The 20738-nt window shown below is 37.2% G+C and overlaps 1 protein-coding gene across 4 annotated transcripts in view; it reads left to right on the top strand.

The window, feature by feature from the left end:
- The window catches only part of LOC121873823 (helicase domino-like), a 140488-nt gene that overhangs the window by 87683 nt on the left and 32067 nt on the right, over nucleotides 1–20738 (top strand). For all 4 annotated transcript variants that reach the window (XM_042377558.1, XM_042377561.1, XM_042377559.1 and 1 more), the window contains one exon: nucleotides 2072–2284. In XM_042377558.1, coding sequence (XP_042233492.1) covers nucleotides 2072–2284 — 213 coding nt within the window. The remainder of the gene's footprint in view (nucleotides 1–2071; nucleotides 2285–20738) is intronic.

A 20738-nucleotide genomic window follows, 5' to 3' on the forward strand; every position in this document is an offset into this window, starting at 1 on the left:
CCCACTTAACGCGGTCAATTGAACCCAGAGGGTCCCGCGTTAAGTGAAATCCGCGTTAAGTGAACAACAGAACATATGGGATTAATTCCAATAGAAACCGGCCCGACCCCCAAACTCCACTTTTTGAAGGCACATACCTATGTTGTAGTAAAAATAACATCTTAATTTTATGATGGTACATGCACACAATTAATACTTAAGAGAAATAGAGAAATACAGTCGCCAAGTTAATGTCCATTCAAATAATGGACTCAACTCCCTCCCCCTCTCACACTACACAGCCGGCTAACAGATGGTCGGTCGGTCCCTCCCTCCCCCCCCACCCCCCACCAACCGTCCCAAGGAGATGTGTGGGATAACCTCAAACTAAAGTTAGGAAAATATAATTGACATTGCTGGATTCCTTGTAAGACCAGGAATATTTTGAATATAAATGTCATATATTTTGCACAAAAGATAACATAGTTACCTAGAGAAAATTTTTTATCTAAAAATTGTAAGTTTAAAGCAAAATATATGATGTTTATATTCAAAATGATCACCAAATTATAAGAATTCCAGCAATGTAAATTATATTCTGACCGGGTAATTTGTATGAATTTTATGAGCTAAAACAAATATCTTCAGTTAATAAAAAAAAAATAATCTTCACGACACTATCTGTCAATCAAAGTACCCCACCTTGCCTCCCCCCCTCTTCCAACCGCGCGGTCAGTCCCAACCCTCCCCCCCACCCCCCACCAATCCTCCCTTCCAGAGTTTTTAACATTTAGTATTAAATAATACCTCAGATTAAAGTTAGGATAATATAATTGACATTGCTGGATTCCTTGTAAGACCAGGAATATTTTGAATATAAATGTCATATATTTTGCACAAAAGATACCATAGTTACCTAGAGAAAAATTTTTATCTAAAAATTGTAAGTTTAAAGCAAAATCTATGATGTTTATATTCAAAATGATCACCAAATTATAAGAATTCCAGCAATGTAAATTATATTCTGACCGGGTAATTTGTATGAATTTTATGAGCTAAAACAAATATCTTCAGTTAATAAAAAAAAATAATAATTCTTCACAGGGTAACAGATGGTCGGTTGGTCCCTCCCTCCCCCCCACCCCCCACCAACCGTCCCAAGGAGATGTGTGGGATAACCACTAAATTTTAATAAATAATACCTCAAACTAAAGTTAGGATAATATAATTGACATTGCTGGATTCCTTGTAAGACCAGGAATATTTTGAATATAAATGTCATATATTTTGCACAAAAGATACCATAGTTACCTAGAGAAAAAATTTTATCTAAAAATTGTAAGTTTAAAGCAAAATATATGATGTTTATATTCAAAATGATCACCAAATTATAAGAATTCCAGCAATGTAAATTATATTCTGGCCTGGTAATTTGTATGAATTTTATGAGCTAAAACAGGCAGTCAGGCAGGGTGGCGGGTGGGGCAAATCTAAAAATAGCGTCTCGGACACTCACCGCGTATATGTGGAAAAAATCCGCGTTAAGTGAAAGTTCAGCTTTGGCAAGGCACCGCGTATATGCGAAAACGCGTTAAGTGAAACCGCGTTAGGCGGGGTAAAACTGTAGTATATTTATCATCACTTAATAAATACTATATAAGTATATTTATCATCACTTAATAAATACCATTGTAGTGTATTTATCTTCACTTAGTGAGCAATATTGTAGTGTACAGTATTATGCATTTGCATATACCCTGGTTTATTTTTTAATCAATAGTCTAATTGTACAAGTAGCCAAATTGAGCCATCATGTTTCACTCAAAGGTAGTAAGTAACGTTGTGAGGAAGATATCTTCATATCAAATACTATAGTGTGTTATAGTGACCCTGTTGTAATCTGGTTTGATGAAAGCTCTCACACAAATGCATCTTGAGTAAATATCTTCCAATACAGCCTACCCACATGCACAGTGTCTTAGGGCTCGTTAGGCCTATAGCAATGAAGTCCAATTTATCGAGGCTTATATATATTGTATGTTTATATATATATCCACTTTGTTAATTATGTGGTTTTCTTTTACATGTGCAGTTAACACCTGTAGAGAAGTATGCAATGAAGTTCCTGGAATCTTCGGATGATGGCTGGGCAGCCGAAGCAGAGCGAATGGCTGCAGAGATAGAACAGCAAAAGAAGGAATGGGAGCTTGGACGATTGCAAGCACTGAAAGAGGAGGAGGAACGGCTGGCACACAATTCAGATGAGGATCTCCTTACCTACCGATCTGCAGATGCACACAATCAGGTCAATATCAAGAAGAAGAAGGGAAGAGGTAGGGGTCGACCACCAGCCTCAGGCTCTAGAAGAGGCCGAGTGGGTCGACCACGTAAGATTCCAGTATTTAAAGAACAAGTGAAATATAGGTCATCTAATGAGAGCACAACAGATTCTGATGAAGATGTAGGTGATAGTGAGGATGATGAGCATTTATCTGACTCTGATGATATTAGCAGTAGTGATGATGGTTTCAGATCATCACAGAAAAAAATAAGTTACAACAGTGACTCTAACGTAATAGATAGAGAGGATAGTGAAACGCTACCAAATTCATGTTCCAAGTCTCCTTCATCTAGAATTATGTTTAGTAAGGTGTCTGAGGACAGTCCACGTACCAGGTCCCGGGGGCGTGTTAAAATTAATCTCTGGACACTTGACGTCAATCCTGTACTGCCCGGAGAAAGGCCAGTGCCTTTCAGCAGAAAGCAATTGGCCAACTTCCGGGATCAGGGTTTAGCCATTCCAACTTCAGATGGGTCGGATTCTCCGTCCTTGAGTGAAGACAGAAGCAGGAATAATAGTGGTCAGGCTGTGAATGGGGAGCTAGGGAGGGGGGATGGGGAGGACATGGATGTAGATGTCGTGGGGGATTCAGGAGATTCCAATACTGTTGGTGGAACACGAGTAGAAGCAGATGAAGGGAACAGTCTGGAGGATGTGGCTGGGACTCTAAACACCAATGGCCCCACCCAAATTACTGTTCAAAATGGTGGAGGATTGTGAACTTTGTTGGTTCCTACTTGGTGTTATGCTTGATTTTTACATTATAATTTATTTTTCTATTTTTCAGTATTGTAAATTTATTGGTGCTCTGAGAGTGTCATTACTGACTGGATGAAGGTTTTATCTCCTGGAAAGTTGATTAATAATGTAATAGAAGGAATTTAAGACTGTGATGCTTGTACATATTGTAAATTTCTTGTACATCACACAAATAAATGTCTGTCCCTGAATGAAGCTGATCGTTTTCTTGGTATACCAGTTGTAAGGCCCTTAAAGCTTGTTTTGGTGTCATGCTTATCCTGATTGCTTCCTTAGTGTTGATATAATGCACACATTGTGCTAGTTTGTAAGAGCAGTGTTCTTGGTCACTGCACTGTTAACCAGCCAGGTTACTATTAATAATTCACTACACTCCCATGCTTGCTTCATCTCCTATTGGTGATAAAAGAATCTGTCCGTAATGTTTCCTGACCCTATGTTTGGAATGGCAGTGGCAGTAGTGTAATTCAACTGGTTGACCCTCCTTTTGCTGGCACCAAACTGGCTGGGCCTTGCCATACCAAACTGGTCTTTACCAAGAACTCACCAGCCTCAGGGTATGCATGGCAACCAATTCATACAAGTATAAAATGCAGAAAATATTCATATTGATAAGAATTTTTTTATAAGGAGGATTTAAGAAATCTTAAATCCAGCAGTAGTATTTGTGGATTGGTCATTGTGGTCTCTAATCAGATATCCCATTTCAGGGAGTATCATTACCTTTTACAGAAATATTTTGAAAACCAGAACAACTTAATGGAAGTGGATCATCTGGCTATGGCCACCCATGGAAGAAGGACTCGGAAAAATTACTCTTTTTCCAGTGGTTGTTGTCTTTGGCTATATTACAATAGCATCCCCTGGCTGGCAGTTTGCCACATATTTGTAAACTCCATACTTCAAAGGTTGCTGTTTTCATCCCCACTGTGTATACAGATGGGTTTATTATTTTTTATTTTTCTGTACATGCTTCTGTTCCGCTCAAGTTTGTTAGTAGGATTAAGCAGAAAGTTCCAGCATAGTGCAATGAAATTATGTGGGTGGCATCTTCATGTGCTTCCTTGGAGTTTCAAGCAGTCTATAGTGATTTTTGCATCAGAGGAGGTCCAGTGTGTTGTACAAGCAACTTAAACTTCCTTTCTCTCTTGAATTATTTCTATGGCTACCACTTGCCATTTCCTTTCTCCTGCAATCTGAGAACCACTGTGATTATTTCTCACTGTAAGCAAGTATTAACATCAACATTTCCTCAGTAAATGTATCTACTGTGCAGGTATTATTATTATTATTATTTTTTTTTTATTTTTTTTTTATTTTTTTTTTTTTTAAGTAATGGAGTAGTTCCCTGTCATCATACCTGGACACGACACTTTCCTTAGAAACGCAAATATACTTACGAAGTATTTATAACCTTAAAGGTTTTCATGTGTATGACCAATATAATTTTAAAAAGTTTTGTTTATTACGTGATATTGCATGTGTAAAGGTAGAGAACATAGACGTAAGAGCTGGGCCTATCTGAGCAGATTTAGTATATCTGCTTTGTATGTCTGGCAGCCACACTTCTCAGGTATCCTAAACTCGTGGATGTAACGTGTGATTTTGTTTATTTCTCATTTTTCCAGTTTTTGTTTTGTTTTATAAGAATGATTTATTCTCATAATTTTATTTATGCATAACCGTATATTATGGTGAAAGTTTTTGAGGGTATCGAAAAATTTAAAATCATCAAAACAAAGAATATATTATTCATCATGTAAAATAGAAGACATTATAGATGAATTTCCACCATTAATTTATGACTTTCAAACTATGGTCACCCAATCAAACAAAATAATAATTATAGAATAATAAAAATTTTATAAATTTCAAATGAAAAACTGCAGTTTAGTGGCTGAAGCTCAACACTACTGGCTCACACTTAATATTCTAATCCCAAAGCTGAATTTTTTTTCCTAAACTCATATATCGATCAATCAGAATACCGTCCTCTTATCAGGATTGGTGGCCACAGTCTTCCACTCTAAACATTCTTGGGCTGTTTTTACCAATCCTCTAAGGTTTTGTATCTCTTTGGGGACCTAGTTTTTAATTTCATTCATCCATCTCAGTCTCTGCCTTCCCCTGGCCCTCCTACCCTCAACTTTGTCCATTAATATTTATGTTATCCCCTCATCCCTAATTATATGACCACAGTATCTAATTTTTCTTTTTCTGTACATTTCAATTATTTTTCTTGAAGTTTTTGCTAATCTTAGTACTTCTTCATTTGTTTTCCTGTCGGTGTAGCTTATTCTTAGCATTTGCCCATAACACCACATTTCTAAGACCTCCAACCTCCTTCTGGTGTCTGCTGAGTATCCACACTTCTGACCCATGCATCACTCTGCCATATAAAGCCTTTCAGCAGCCTTTTTCTCAAATTGAAGTTAATGTCCCTTTTCATTTTTGTTTTTTTATTATTATTATTATAAGCTGTTTTTGCTTGCCCTTTTCTTGATTTCTTCCGTTCATCTACCATCACCGCTAATATAGTATAAACAAATTATTTATTATTGAAATTGCTCTCCAAACGAAATAATTCTACTGGATATTTTTAGTAAAAAGATGAAAACACATTTCAAACTTCACATAAAGATCTCCATTTAGGTGACAGCTTACAGTTGCAGCATGGTGCTGCCAGACACAGCAACAGTATCGTACTGCAATGCACAACTAGATATTGACGTTGGGTGTTTGCATTTCGTCTGTGTGCCCAGTGATTTGTATTTTCAAAAATAAAAGACAAATCCAAAAAGTTTTAAAATCTTTGTAACTTTAAAGAACCATTGTGTGGATTTTATATTCAAATAATTAGTTATTGGTTATCGCAAAGATTACATTCCTAAAAGTCATTGCAAATAACAAATTTGTGAATATTGGGACAATTTTTCCCATAAGAATTAATGTAAATAGGGGGGATGCATTCCCAGCCAGCAACTTTCACTTTTTTTTTTTTTTTTGCTCCTCATTATCTGAGGCTATTAGGGACCAGGGTCACATGTATACTGTGCAGTAGTACCAGTATGTGTGAGGAATAAATAAAAATTAAACTAATAAATAAAATAATAGAACAAATACCGCATTGCCAGTTGTCAATAGTTTCACTACATGCGGGACACTGCTCCATCCTCCTCCCACAATCTGCATGCTAACTACTATACATGTAAGAAATGTTTTTTACCTTATACTTTACTCTTTTTTTCACAATCTGTGTGAATGATTATGTCTGCATGTAACAGTAAAAAAAATTTGAAGAAGATTAAGTTCAGTAGACCCTTGCCATTCGCGAAGGATAGGTTCCAAGAAATGGTGCGAATTGGCAAAACCACGAATAGCAACTAATACTGCCTTAGTGTACGATTGTATACCAAACAACTGACCTGCCATGGCAGCACTCATTCCTGCTGTTAACTTATCTAATAATAAACTTTCTTTGTCAGGGTCATCACTGACTTCTGCCTTTTACATTTCACTCCACTGGCACTGACACTGACACTAGGCAGTCTTTTAGGGACCATTTCACTCAGAAACAGTAAAGTTTTGAGAGTACAACACAAGATGCAAGATGCTGCATGGGGTGACACGTTGTGCTGTGGGAAAAGGCCTGCAAACTTGCCACCATCGTCGAAATCTCAAATCACAAACCCGCGAATGGCAAGGATCTACTGTACTGTATATCTCGCCATAAATACAAGATGAAAAATAACAATAAGTCAGCTAACATACCTTCCCTTCCCACTATCAGCGCATTAACTCCAGCAGACGTAATATATGTTTATTCCCTTCTTTTTTTTTCACATTTTGTATGAACTATTGTGTGTGGATGTAACAGTAAAAAAAATAAATACAAATGAATAAAATTATGCATATCTACCCGATAATAACAGTAACACAGGTTGGTCTGGTAGGGGTAGAGTTTGGGAGCTGGAACTACAGGAACAATCTAACTTGTGGACTTGCCAAGTGCACACATACACACCCATGCTCTTCATATTTATTATTTTATAGCAACATATTTATTGATATACGGGTACAGTCCATATAATGCAATAAAATAACTTAAATACAAAAGAACATTAAGTAAACCTGCTTGAGTGCATGTATGAGTAAGCTTGAGTGTCTGATTGTACGACGTTTGTAATTAATTGTTAACATTTAAACTAGCATTTACCATTGCCATATGAAGAAGTATAGAACGCTCGGTGGTTTTTCACGCTGTGGTTTGGAAGTACAGTAGAACGTCGATTTAAAGTGATTCAATTTAAGATTATTGATTTAAAGCGTCACCCACAATTAAGTGCAATGTTTTTATTTAAAGCGAATCTTTCCTATTTTGACCGATTCAATCTGACGCATCATATTTTAAAATTCACGCCTAATGTTCCTCTGGGCACGCCACACTGTCCTAAGGGTAAAGCTATACTGTACATGTACTCAAAATAATGTACTAAATGATTACTAAAATTTTTGTCTAGTGCAAACTATAGCATGTTTATATTCAAATTAATCACTATCTTATAAGAATTCCAGCACTGTAAATTATATTCTCCCCGGTCACTTCTGTGACATTTTATAAACAAAAAACAAAAACTCAATCTAAAGGACATAAATAAACAAATAAATACTTCGCTAGACCTTCTGTGCCAACTGTCAAACATGTCACTGTCACCTCCCCCCCCCTCCCCCAGCCAGGGTTGGGTGGTTATAGGCTTAGTTTTTATCTTATATAATATCACAGACTAAAGTTAGGAGAATATAATTTGCATTGCTGGAATCCTTGCAAGACAGCGAATAATTTGAGTATAAACATCATATATCTTGCACAAGATATAAAAGTTTTAGCCCTTTGTAATAAAATTAATTAGAACATGTCAGTTCAGTGACATTTTATAAGAGAAAAACTTAGTCACTCTAAAGGAGAGAAAAATAAATAAGCACTAGATCTTGGCATCAACTGTCAAACATATCACCCCCGCCCCCCCATCTTCCCATCAGCTGATCGTTGGTAAACAGACCATTTCACGTCCCATAATTTTTGCTGTGTTGATTTATGAGTGTTTGTTTTAACATAATGCTACAAAAAACAATATTTTGTTTATTATATGAGATGGGCTGAGGTGCATCTGGGTAGACTGTCAGTCTTTTTAGTATTTTGTGTTTCTCTCAAGTACCAAACTAAATTATTCCATTGAAACAACACCTAGATTTAGTGCAAATTCAGTTTAAAGCGACCTCTCTTGGAACATATCTCGTGTTACATCGATGTTCTACTGCACTGTACATGTACAGGCATGGGATAAGCGTCTTCCATGCATACTTCATGTGAACAGTCCCATTAAACTTCATTAATTTCTAAACATAGGAAAAAAACATGCCCGTGTGAAGCGGGCCTTACAGCATAATATGAGTGTATGGCTAGCCCGCATGGTTTGAAATAATATTGGAGGGGGGTACTGTACCATAATTTTTCTTTGCAAATAAGCAGGATATGCTTTGCGAATATTGTATAGGGGTGTTAAAATATCAATTGTGGGTAAGCAGGTTTGTAAATATCGAGGTATTCCTTATACATTATCAATGTAATTTTCTGGTTCTGAATCATCAACTGTCCCTCTAATTTGAACTCTGATGGGCCACCATTAGGGCTGGGACTTACACCAATAACAACAACAGGAGACACAGTACTTGCCATCAAACATATGTAAGACTGTCTCATTCTCCTCATTTGTTTTAGCTTATTATCTGTACTGCATAAATTATTTTTATTTAAACCTCCCCGATATTAAGATACAGGAGCCTTAGGTTATTTCATGAGATAGGAACCAAGAACATTTGCGGAGAAAAAAATACTAGGTATGTAAGAATACAGTACAGTGAATCCTCATTATTCGTCATGAATGTGCTCATGAGCACCACAATGAGCAATAAGACATTGACCAACAGGGATGATTATTCCAATGACTTGCATGTAATATATGGAAAATGTGATACAAAAGTTAACATATACTAGTGTACAAGTATTTGGCACAATTTTACTCATTATTTTTACAATAATGTATTAGAAAATGTATCAGTGGACAATATTGCTAAGAATTTTAATTTAAAAAAAAATCATTTTGGAGATTATTTATATGTAACACTTAACAGTGATGGTCTTAAAATTCACACATGTTGCCACCACCTTTCTGCTCCAATTTATCGAGATAGTAGCTGCTTCTATCTTAAAGAAAGTACAGTACTGTTGTTAGATGAGATGGGTTTTTTTTTATGAATTTCTTTACATCACCAAAATACATCCTGCGTCTTCCTTGCTGTATTCCAAGTCAGTATCATTTTCAGTGGTGATTTTCAATGCTTCATATTACTTTCAAATGGCAAATTAACAAAATAGTAAATAACAGAGTGATGAATAGGGAGGGATTAGGGACCAGAGACCCAAAAATTCACCAAACAATGCCTATAAGATTTACTTAACCTCGTAAACATATAGTGTTCCGCCTCATCGTGGTAAAATAAAGAGAACTTACAAAAATAAGAAAATAGCGCACAATAAATAGAACAATACATCACAACCTGCTGCCCTCGACCATCCTATTGCCCCACAGTTTCGGTGGTATGACTGGATGACGGTTGCGCTCGTTAACTCGCCATTTGTGGATTTTTTTTTTTTTTATGAGGCAAATGCATTTGTACCTCATGAAAAGCCCCAAACAATGAGAAAGATGTGGTTTTTTGTACAGTAATATTGTTTTTATTAACGTTTTTTTGGGATAAAAGAAATACGTCCCAGATGTAAACAGAGGCATTGTGTGCATGTTCAAGATAGAATTTTTTTTTAATTTAAACAATATTACAGAAAGGTTATTTCTTCTCATTTTTTAGGGTTTTTCATGAGGTAAGAAAGCATATATCTAATGTAAAAAAAAAAATCCTTACGTTGTGCAAGCATCATCCAGTGTACAACCGACCTGATTCCTGACACAAAGGTTTTTCTGGCACACTCAAATAAATAAACCAAAGATTATTTGTGTGTTTCCTTGACACCTAAATGAATCAAAATTACATTTGTGGGTTTCTTGCACCCCCCTCCCACTCTATCGTTTCATCAATTCTCTCTTCACGTTTTGTGCCATACAGTCAACTGATACAGCCTCCTCAGTCACACAGTGTTGTTGAAGCATCTTTAATGAACCTATAAATCCAGCGTTGGCTTTCTGTGTTTTCCGTCACTAGCTGACTCAGAAATTTCCATTGCCTCAGCCAAAATCATCAGACTACTTAGTGTAGCTTATGTTGTTCCATGCTCATTATCCAAATCTTCAAGGCTTCCTCCATTTCTTGGCACAGTGGCAGCCTTAAATGTTGGATGGTCATAGATATGCTGCACAGATTTAGTGACCCTTCAATTAAATGCTGAGTATCATGCTTTGATTTACCTCGTTTCATTGTGTAACAGCTGATGCACTTCACGGTCACATTCAGCCAAAAATTTAACTTTTTATTCTTAATTAATCGTCTTTGTTTTCTTTTTCTCAATTGAACTGGAGGGAGAAATTATTGCTGAATAAACATCTTGAAAAATAACTGTAGCTGGGGAAGTGTTCGTGCATGGTAGTTGTAATGGCATGGTGGCTAATTCAAAATACTTACACTGGCTTTAGTCAGAAAATTCTTGCAATTTGTAGGAAAATGGTCGTAATTTAGGCAGCTGCAAAAAAAAAAAAAGACTGCAAAGTAACCTAAGGCTACTGTATTTAAATAAGAGTCTTTACACTATTGGTAACTGTAGGGCTTTGTTTCTCAAATACAGTCACAGTGGTGTACAGTCAGCAAAAAAATATTCTGCGCCCCTTGGTGTAATGGCCTCTGCAACAATCACTAACTGAGGCCATGTTAATTTGGTAAGGTTGCTATTTCTGGTTGTGTGATGCAATGTATAACCAGTATGATGTGTTTTTATATCACATGTAGTTAATACAGAGAAATTAACAGGAATCACCCGCGTAAATGAGTGTTGTTCAGAATTCTTGGTCCGGTGTGTCATATTGTATGACACCATAAAGGTGCAGAAAAATTTTTGTTGCCTATATAACCACCAAGAAGATTATACTGTATAAGCATCACACATACCCTAAATTATCATTTCCACCACTTGTCAGCTTACCAACCATTTTGGCAGTCGGTCTGTTCTTTGTTATGACTACAGAATCATTGTCCAGGGAAAATTGGAATACCCAGAGAATACCTGGGGGCTAACACGTGTTTGTCTTAGACATATAGTGTACACCTACACCCTTACTTAAGGTACACATACTGTACTAATATTCCCTCCAAGCACATTTTATACCCAGAAATATTAAGATATTTTTTAAACTGCAGCTGTATTTTGAATACAAACTTTTATATATATATACATACACACATACAGGCATCCCCCGGGTTACGGAAATTCGCTCCTACGAATTTTGTAAATTATGGCCAATAAATTCGGGATACGGACAAAAAATTTGCCCTTACGGATTTTTTTTTTTTTTTCAATACTATTAGAAAAATTCACAGAAATTACAATATTTATTTTGTGTGGATTTATTTGTGGTTGGTCCAGTACTGTACAGGGCAAGGCAGGAGCCAGTAGTGCCCCTCCGTCTCCCTCCCAGTAACTCCGATTACACCACCTTACCTCACCTAACACAGCACTCAACATTGTTTATGGTAAGTTAAATTCAAGTTGTTTTGTATATTTATTATCATATTATATCAAAATAATCAATGTTTATGTTAAAAAAAAAATTCATTCATAAATGTGCCTTGTATTACGTCTTTTTGCCGAAGATATTTCCTTGGGAACGCATTTCCAATTATATAATGGAAGTCAATGGAAAAATTGGTTTCACATTACGGAATTTCACGTTACGGACAAATTTTCAAGAACACATACTTTCCGTAACCCGGGGGATGCCTGTGCGTGTGTGTGTGTTTATATATACAGTCAACCCTCGCTTTACGCGGTTCCACATTCCGCGTTTCCATGTTTACGCGGTACCCTGCTGAAACAGGAATGCTCACATTCCGCGGTGCGTGTACCCCTTTACGCGGAGAGCGGCTGGCGAGCCGTGCCATTTTTGGATTCAGACCTCCTGCCATCTCTCCCGCCATCCGCCATGTTGTGTAAGCTGTGCGAGCATGGTGCGCACAAGGTCGCCCAGTCATCAAAAGATAACCGAGTTCTTCACTTCCACCCACCACAGCCGGCCCAAGTCAGTGATAGTGATAATTATAGTGAGGGGTTTGACAAAGAGGCCCTGCAAGCCTCTATGGTGGATAGTGATACAATTGATACAAGTGATACAGGTGGGGGCCAATAACCTGCCCTCTGCCTCGGAACCAACCGCCCATTCCCGTGTGCCCAGCCATCTTTTCTACTAATGTAAGTCTTAGAAAACCTAATATTATTGATATTTCTCTTAATTATTAATTGTTTGTGCATACCATCATAAAGTTAAGATAATGTTTTTACTACAACATAGTTGTGTGTCGTCAAAAAGTGGAGTTTGGGGGTCGGGCCAGTCTCTATTGGAATTAATCCCATATGTTATGTTATTCACTTTACGCGTTCCTCACTTTCCGCGGCACCCTGTGGGTTACATTAACCGCGTAAAGTGAGGGTTGACTGTATATATATATATATATATATATATATATATATATATATATATATATATATATATATATATATATATATATATATATATATTACATTAACCGCGTAAAGTGAGGGTTGACATGATATATATATATATATATATATATATATATATATATATATATATATATATATATATATATATATATATATATATATATATATATATATATATATATATATATATATATATATATATATATATATATATATTGTACACCCACTAAAAAATTCTTCGGCACCCTTACGGGGTGGTACAAAATGACACGGGTGCTGAATAATTTTTTAGTGGGTGTACACTATTGGTAACTGGAGAGTTTTGTTTTCTATACATGTGCAGTATTGTCCAGCTGCACCATAAATTACTCAATGTAAGGAGAATACACACAAAAATTCTCTCTCGCACATTTTATATAGGGAGGTGGTATGTTTGTTCAGATATCACAAACAGCCGCCTTGAGCTTAGATAGAGAGGAAATGTCCCTGTTATGCAAGTTTTGTTTCATAAGATCCCACAAGTTCTCAATTGGGTTTAGGTCTGGTGAATTGCCGGGCCAGTCTTTAAAAAACTCAACTTCACTGTCCATAAGCCAATCAGTGACATATTTAGCAGTCCTGCATAAATACTTCCGCATTGCACTTTTCAAACGAGTTAGGGAGATGATCGCACAAAAGCTCTAGGTAATTTTATCTGTTCATCATAAAATTCTTTAGAAACACTATTAAGTCCTCCAGACCATGGTAACTAAGCATAGTAGGGTACTTCACTGTGCTTGCAGTGTACCTAGGGTCCAGCGATCATTGCCTGGACATTGTAACCACGACCAAGCCTGTTGCCAGTCACTGAAAATGTGGACTCGTAACTTCACAAAACTCTATGGAACTTATCCTTATCCCACGCATCATATTTCTTACAAAAAGCGACTTTTCTGCTTGCACGCACGGGTCAAGAATGGTTTGGGACAAGGTTAGCAGCTCTGGTACTTCAGGTATTTATGTATTTGGCACTGAACTGTCCTTAATGACACGGTATTAAGCAGTCTTGGCTCTTTCTTTTATTTTCCGAGGACTCAATCGTGGATCTGCCTCCACTTGACGTTTAAGAACATTCAGAGTCTGGTGTGAGGTTTTTCTGGCCTTCCCAGGATGTTTAGCATGGGGCGGTGTTGAGCTGGGTTCACCATATTTACATTTTTTCACCCACCGTTGCACAGATCTGAACGCCACACCCGTAATTTTTTAAATGTCCTTAAGAGGCTCATCGTTTTTGTACAGTGCAACAACAGCTGCTATCTTATCACTTGTGAGATGCTTATTTCCTACCATAGTGGCTGGTAGAGACATGGGAATGGCAACAACTGAAGGAAAATTCAGAAGAAAGTCAGGAAGAACAACATCCAACCTCATCTCATGCCAGCCAAACAGCTACAGGCAAAATTCTTGCGGTATCCCACCACGTCAAACAGTAGGTCAACGCACTAGATCAAGCAAATTTCAATGTCATTGAAAATGAGGCTCTAACATCATTGACACAGTATATTTGGTGTAAAGTAATATGCTGTCTTTATTATTGGGGTAAAGCTGTACTGTGCATCCGTTATTTTTTAATTTTCTACAATACAATACAGTATGTACAGTATCTACAAGTGTAAAGACGGACTTATGAACAAGCCTCAGAAACGTAACTCATTCATAAGTACAGGAACTTCTGTACAGTATATCACAATATGGTATACATTATACATGAAGTGTGCTCTTGGAGATGACACACTTTTTTAGGAGCTTGTCTCAATTTACCTTTTTCAACTTCTTCACTGGCACATGCAAACAAACTTCCAGCTCATTGTACAGTACTGAATAATTTTTTCCAGTACTCTCTGGAAGTCTTTTATAATTTGAGGCCAATAGGACGAGTTTCAGGAACAAGAAGACATATAAGGGTCGTATATATAAAAGTTGCCGGTGACATCTGTTAAGACGAAAAGGCCACGTGAGTCTCGACGGAAAAAAAGATGTAGTAATACTGTATTGTATTTAGCAGAATGTAATGTATCAGAGATAACACAACCGCTATAAAGCAAACAAGATATAAAATAGTTACTGTACGTACGTGACTTTTAATGAGCATAAAGAACTGGTTTTAGTAATATCTTGTGTCACTTGCAGGCATCACAATGGCTCTACAGTAAAGTATTACACAAGGGGTGTAACACGAATAAATAGTGAAACCTTAATACTACCTGTAGTACTGTTTTTCAGGCATTATAGGGGTCGGTAGTCAGTCTTTGAGGGGTGCCAAACACAAGTGGATGTGGTACATTTTTCTGAGCCATGTTCCATCCATTACTAATGGGTGAGTGGCTTACACTGCCTCGGGGCATTTGTCTGAAGTCATCACAAAGATGCTCAACAAAAACAAAGCAGGGGAAATTTAAATTTGGCTTTCAAGAAATATATTGCAACAGTTGTTGAATACAGTAGCAATTTCTCCGTTAGCCAGAAGTCTCCAATAACCGGAATTTAAATTTGCTCAGAATTTTTCCAGAAAGCTTCTCTCTATTTTGGGTTTGTAAACAAATTTCTGGGTATTTCTGAGGAAAATTCCGGAACTCACCAAATCTCTCCTTTCTGGACCTGGGAGTAAATTTTCAGGGAGTTCTGAGAGATTCCATCATGTTCCAACACCCCCACTTGCTAGGCATGTGGGAGGCCCATGTGCTTGGATCGCTTAGTTCATATTTGCTAGCTGCTGTTTTTTTTGTACAATTTGTGCATTGCTGTACATTACTGTACCAGAATAAAATCAGCCAAGAATACAGTGTTAAAGCAGTGTTAAGAATGTAAACAGTGATTACATTTACGTATACTATACTGTACATTCAGTAAGTGGGAAACATTGGAGCACCTTAACTTTCATCTTTATTCAAGACATCTTCAGGTCATGAGACCCACTAATCCCCCACCCCAACAATGGGTGATCTGACATTGCATCAGGTCAGGTCAGTAGCATGAGACTTACTAATCCCCACAGCTCCTTGCGAGTGGAAAATATTGTCTTCGCTCTAACACACAGCTTCAGTCACTCGTTCATGTTTTGACATCGCAGTAGACAGTATTTCAAGCGTTATAATATTTATTTCACTAGGTGCCCTGTACACCCATGTCATATAAATTTTTAGTTTTTTAATATTTTTATTTAACCCAACTTTTAGATAAACTGTTCAGGATTATTTTTGTAAAAAAATGGAGTTTTTAACGTAATTAGAACCGCTTTAACAGATTCCCCAGCACCTGGAAACATTCTGGGGATGTGGGCTAGTGTCTGTCTGTGCAAGATGAGTAGTCTAGATTCTTGGAAACTTTTCCCGGTAACTGGAAAAAATTCCGGGGATAAGGAATTTTTCCAGGTTTGAGAAAGTCATCTGGTTACCTGAAAATCTCTCATCCCCTTAAAAGCTCTGCACCAATTGTTACGATTAACGGAAATATCGTTATGTCTGGTACGATGCTGCCCTCCATCCCATATCTATTATGGAATGTGTCTTGTTGGGGTTAATTTGATATTTTTAACAAAAGAGTTTGAATTTTATAACATGATTTATTTTGAAGATAATATGCAACTCAAAGTTTCTCCTTCCCTTGTGTGAGGTGCAAATGTATGGTGCTTTCAACAACAGCTTGTATTCTTCTGTTAAATTTTCTGAAAGTGTTCAAGTATTTCATGATTTTTGGGTACAAAAATATTTCGGTAATATCAGCCTGGAAACCTGTAGTTGATACTTAATCATCATTGTTTTTTTTGCCTTATTCCCACTGCGTGGGGTAGCCTTGATTATACACGATGGCAGCTCTTCATGCTGCATGGTCTCTTTCAGTACAGTAAACCCTCGTTTAACCAACCTATATGGAGGAGAGGTGGGTTGTAAAAGTTGATAAGCCGGATAATCGAGGTACTGTGCCAAAAATACATTACTGTGCATAAGATAATCACTTGAGTTTGGTAATGATCATACGTGAGAATACAGGATACAAATGTATGTAAATACAGGTACAGTACAATATACAGTAAACTGTAATACAGAAATAACAATACTGTACGTACAGTACAGTTATCTTTATCACACTCTCCCGCTCACTCGATTTTTCTCTACTGTATGTCGTAATCAAATGAACTTACTACATTACAGTACTGTAGTTATTCTGAGTCTGAAGAAGACTCCACCTGGACTTGTGGTTGATGTTGTTTGGGGAAACTGCTGTCTGATTTTGATGTGCTGGGAATGCTTACACCTGACGGTGTAGGTGTAGGTGTCCGACTAGGCCTTGGCTTGAAGAAGCTGTGAATTTTCAATTGTGTAAGCTTTCTCCGGTGCCATGATTAACAACCACTTACTTGGTAAACAGCTTACCGGACCTGTCCCATCGGGGGGGCGGGAGTCGGTTATTGCAGGGGTCTGTGATTCGAGGTTCGGTTAAACGATGGTGTGCTGTATCTCTTATAGGGGGCTAATCTCTGAGGTTACTGAGGTCATTTCTTACAACCTCTCCATGCCATTCCTAGCCTTTTCTTGGCAACAAACTGAAATAAGGTGTGATAATGGGAAAATTTGGTCATAAAAGTAAAATTTTGATAAATCAAATCTACAGAATGCAAATTTGCAAAAAACGAGGACCACCAGTATTGCACTGTTACACTAGTGAATTTGTACAAGCATAATGTAATTTTTAACCAAAATATATACTGTACAGTACTATTCTTGTCAAAGCACATATTTTTTCAAGGATAAACTCTTGCCATTTCTCGAGTTATTATATCAATGTATTGTTGAAATTTTTTCAAAATTTTCTATCCCTCTACATTCCAATGTTAGAAGGTGTACAGTCAAAGAAAAAAGTCACGTTACACTTACCTTCCCTTATGTTCTGAAACCCATGACAAAGAATTTTGGTAAGGTTCCTTATTCAGATTCGAACCTCAAAGCTTCGCTATCATTTTACCCAAATTTTTGGTCATGGGTTTTGTCACATTAGTTTTTTTCTTTGACTGTACAGTCATCCCCCGGGTTACGGAAGGGTTACGTTCCTGAAAATCTTTCCATAACGCAAAATTCCGTAATGCAAAACCATTTTTCCCATTTACAAAGGGCCCTCCAAATTCCTGGGGGTTAGGTTCTCAAAATGGCCACGAATTGCCGAATCCGCTAATAACATTTGCTGACCAGGGGGACATTTTTACTTGTGTACAAAGAAATGTATATTCCCAATTATTATTTACTTGTATATGCTTTGTGTGTGTGTCTATATACACACACACATATTTATAATACAGGTAAAGGAAATTTATGTCTCTAGAACGAATGGCTCTGTCCCAGCCGCGAAAATACCGGCAACTTTAAAACTACCCGCAGACATTCTTGGGTACATCCAGGGTGTCGTCCACGAATAATAGAGAAACGCAAAATAAAAATCCACGAATTTGGTGGGCCCCCTATACTGTACTTCCATTACTGTATATAAGTTGAGATGCATTCCGAAGGAAATTTTTGAGGTCCAAATACATGACACAAGCACATATAAGTTTGAAATTAGACAGTTTTAGCCACATACAATGAGTATTCATGATGTAACATGATAATAAATGAACAAAACACACGAATTTTACTTACCAGAAACAATGTTGAGTGTTACAGGAGGTGGTGGGGTGAGGTTGTGGGATCAGAGTTACTGGGAGTTACCTCCTTAAAATATCAAATTTAATGTCCAATGCAATTCCTTTATGGAATCTTTTATCACCACTGCTTTCACTTGAACTTGATGGTCTTTTTCCACTCATCTTGAATGAGGGTACACAGTAACACTGACACACAAGTGAACACAAATGGGAAAAATTCAAACTGAACAGCGCCATTGTTGTTGTGGCTGCTATCAACTGATGAGGCGAGCCATCTTGTAGCTACCACCAGAATCCACGAGAAATACATTTTATAATTTCAGTGAATTTCTTTTTCTGTATCGCGATTTTTCTTTTGAAAATCTTAATAAATTAACCATAATTCCGAAAGGGCAAATACAATCCTGAACTCAGACACATAGCTGAACACAAGCTGGGGAAAGAATTCTAACTGGGCAGCCCCATTATTGTGGTGGTTGCTGGCAACTGGAGAGGTGAGCGGTCTTCCAACCGCCTTGTTTGGCTACCTCAGACGCTACACGAAATAATTTTTACAATTTGGGTTAACTTTTTCCTTTTTTTTTTTTTAATTTAGTAAAATTCCGTAAGGGTGAGTTTTTTTTTTATGGGAAATTATGGTCATGCTGTAAAATAAAAATTCTGTAACCAGGGATTTCATAATGCAGGGAATGCCTGTACACTTTAACCCTAAGGCCCCGGGTGACGTTCCAGAACGTCCAACTAGTGCGCCCCGGGTGACGTTCCAGAACGTCCGACTAGTGCGCCCCGGGTGACGTTCCAGAATGTCCGCCTATTTTCCCGCCATTTTTTATCCATTTATTTTTTTATTATTTTTGGAAAAGTTGATTTTTTTCACGATTTAACCCCGTGGGGGGGATGTACTGCCAGCAGCACCCTAACCCGGGGCTTAAGGGTTAATTTATAAATCATATACTGTAATCACATTCATCAGATCATTGAAGTTAAGAGTATACAATAGTAGGAACTCAAACTGCTGGCAGTAATTCATGAGATTTCTGTGCATGGTAAAGCTAGTTATCTGATACTGCTGTGCTAAAGCTTTTCCTTTTATATTTATTCACTAATACTCTCTCCAATTCTTATATAGTTTAAAAGCCTCGCTATTTATAAATCTGTTTTTAGCTATTCTAATTTTTTGGAACTAACTCATTTCACCTATGACTACTACCCAGGTTTGTATCCATGCATTTTATACCTCTGCTTTATTTCATTTCTTGCTTAGTTATTACCTATAGTGCTATACTGTATGTCTCAAGTCTGTACACCCTAGTGCATGCAAGAAAAAAAAATCCTCACTATCAGTCCTCACAGATTTCTTTTTACTGTTTTCTTTTGTCTTGCTGTAATAGCTCCTTGCATCACACTTCCCTTATTGTTTCACCCTGTATCTGCCCTGTATGTGTAACTTTCCTTTACGCTGTATCCTCAACGCCTGGAAATGTCCGACCAATCACGTATTTGCTGTTCCATCCATCTAAGTTGTCAACATAATATCTTGAGGAAAATTGACTGAGAATTTCTCTTAGACAATGTAGCCATTTAATAATATATATTTTTGAGTCATTATTTTAGGCTATTATGGCCACTTTTGATTCCCAATGCAGATACAGTTGTCCCTCGGTTAAGGAACACAATTCGTTCCAGAAGGTCGTTCGTTAACCGAAAATTTCGTTAACCAAAACCATTGTTTCAATGGGATTTTGGGTAATTGGTTCCAGCTCACTGAAAATTACATACAAAGTAAAAATAAATGCAGTAAAGTACACTTACTTTGAAGTGTGTATGTAGAAGGCTCCTGGTTAATGATGATGATGATGGGAATTAGAAGTGGGGGTGGAGGAGAAGGGAGAAGAGAAGGAAGTGGGGGTGGAAGAGAAATCACCCCATGCTTCATGCCATCATTTCACCCATAAAATTTTAAGTTCACTAGGTGTAATTCAAGATTATTTTCTTTAAATCAACACTGCACTATATATTGTCAATATATAAAATAAATTTCAGAATGACCAATAATTTTACTGTAAAAACGTAAAAATAGTTTGTTCAAGAGAGCCACAAGCAATATGTTACCTCCACTGACCAGAGATACAAACTGACGCCTTGCTGGGTGAGTCAAGTGGCTGTTGGGCACACCAAAAACTAGTTTCCTATACTGCAATTATGTTAAATACAGTTGTACCCAGCTTAACGCGGTTTCA

This window comes from Homarus americanus, unplaced genomic scaffold (genome assembly GCF_018991925.1).
Source record: "Homarus americanus isolate GMGI-L3 unplaced genomic scaffold, GMGI_Hamer_2.0 scaffold25827, whole genome shotgun sequence".
Classification (NCBI taxonomy): domain Eukaryota; kingdom Metazoa; phylum Arthropoda; class Malacostraca; order Decapoda; family Nephropidae; genus Homarus; species Homarus americanus.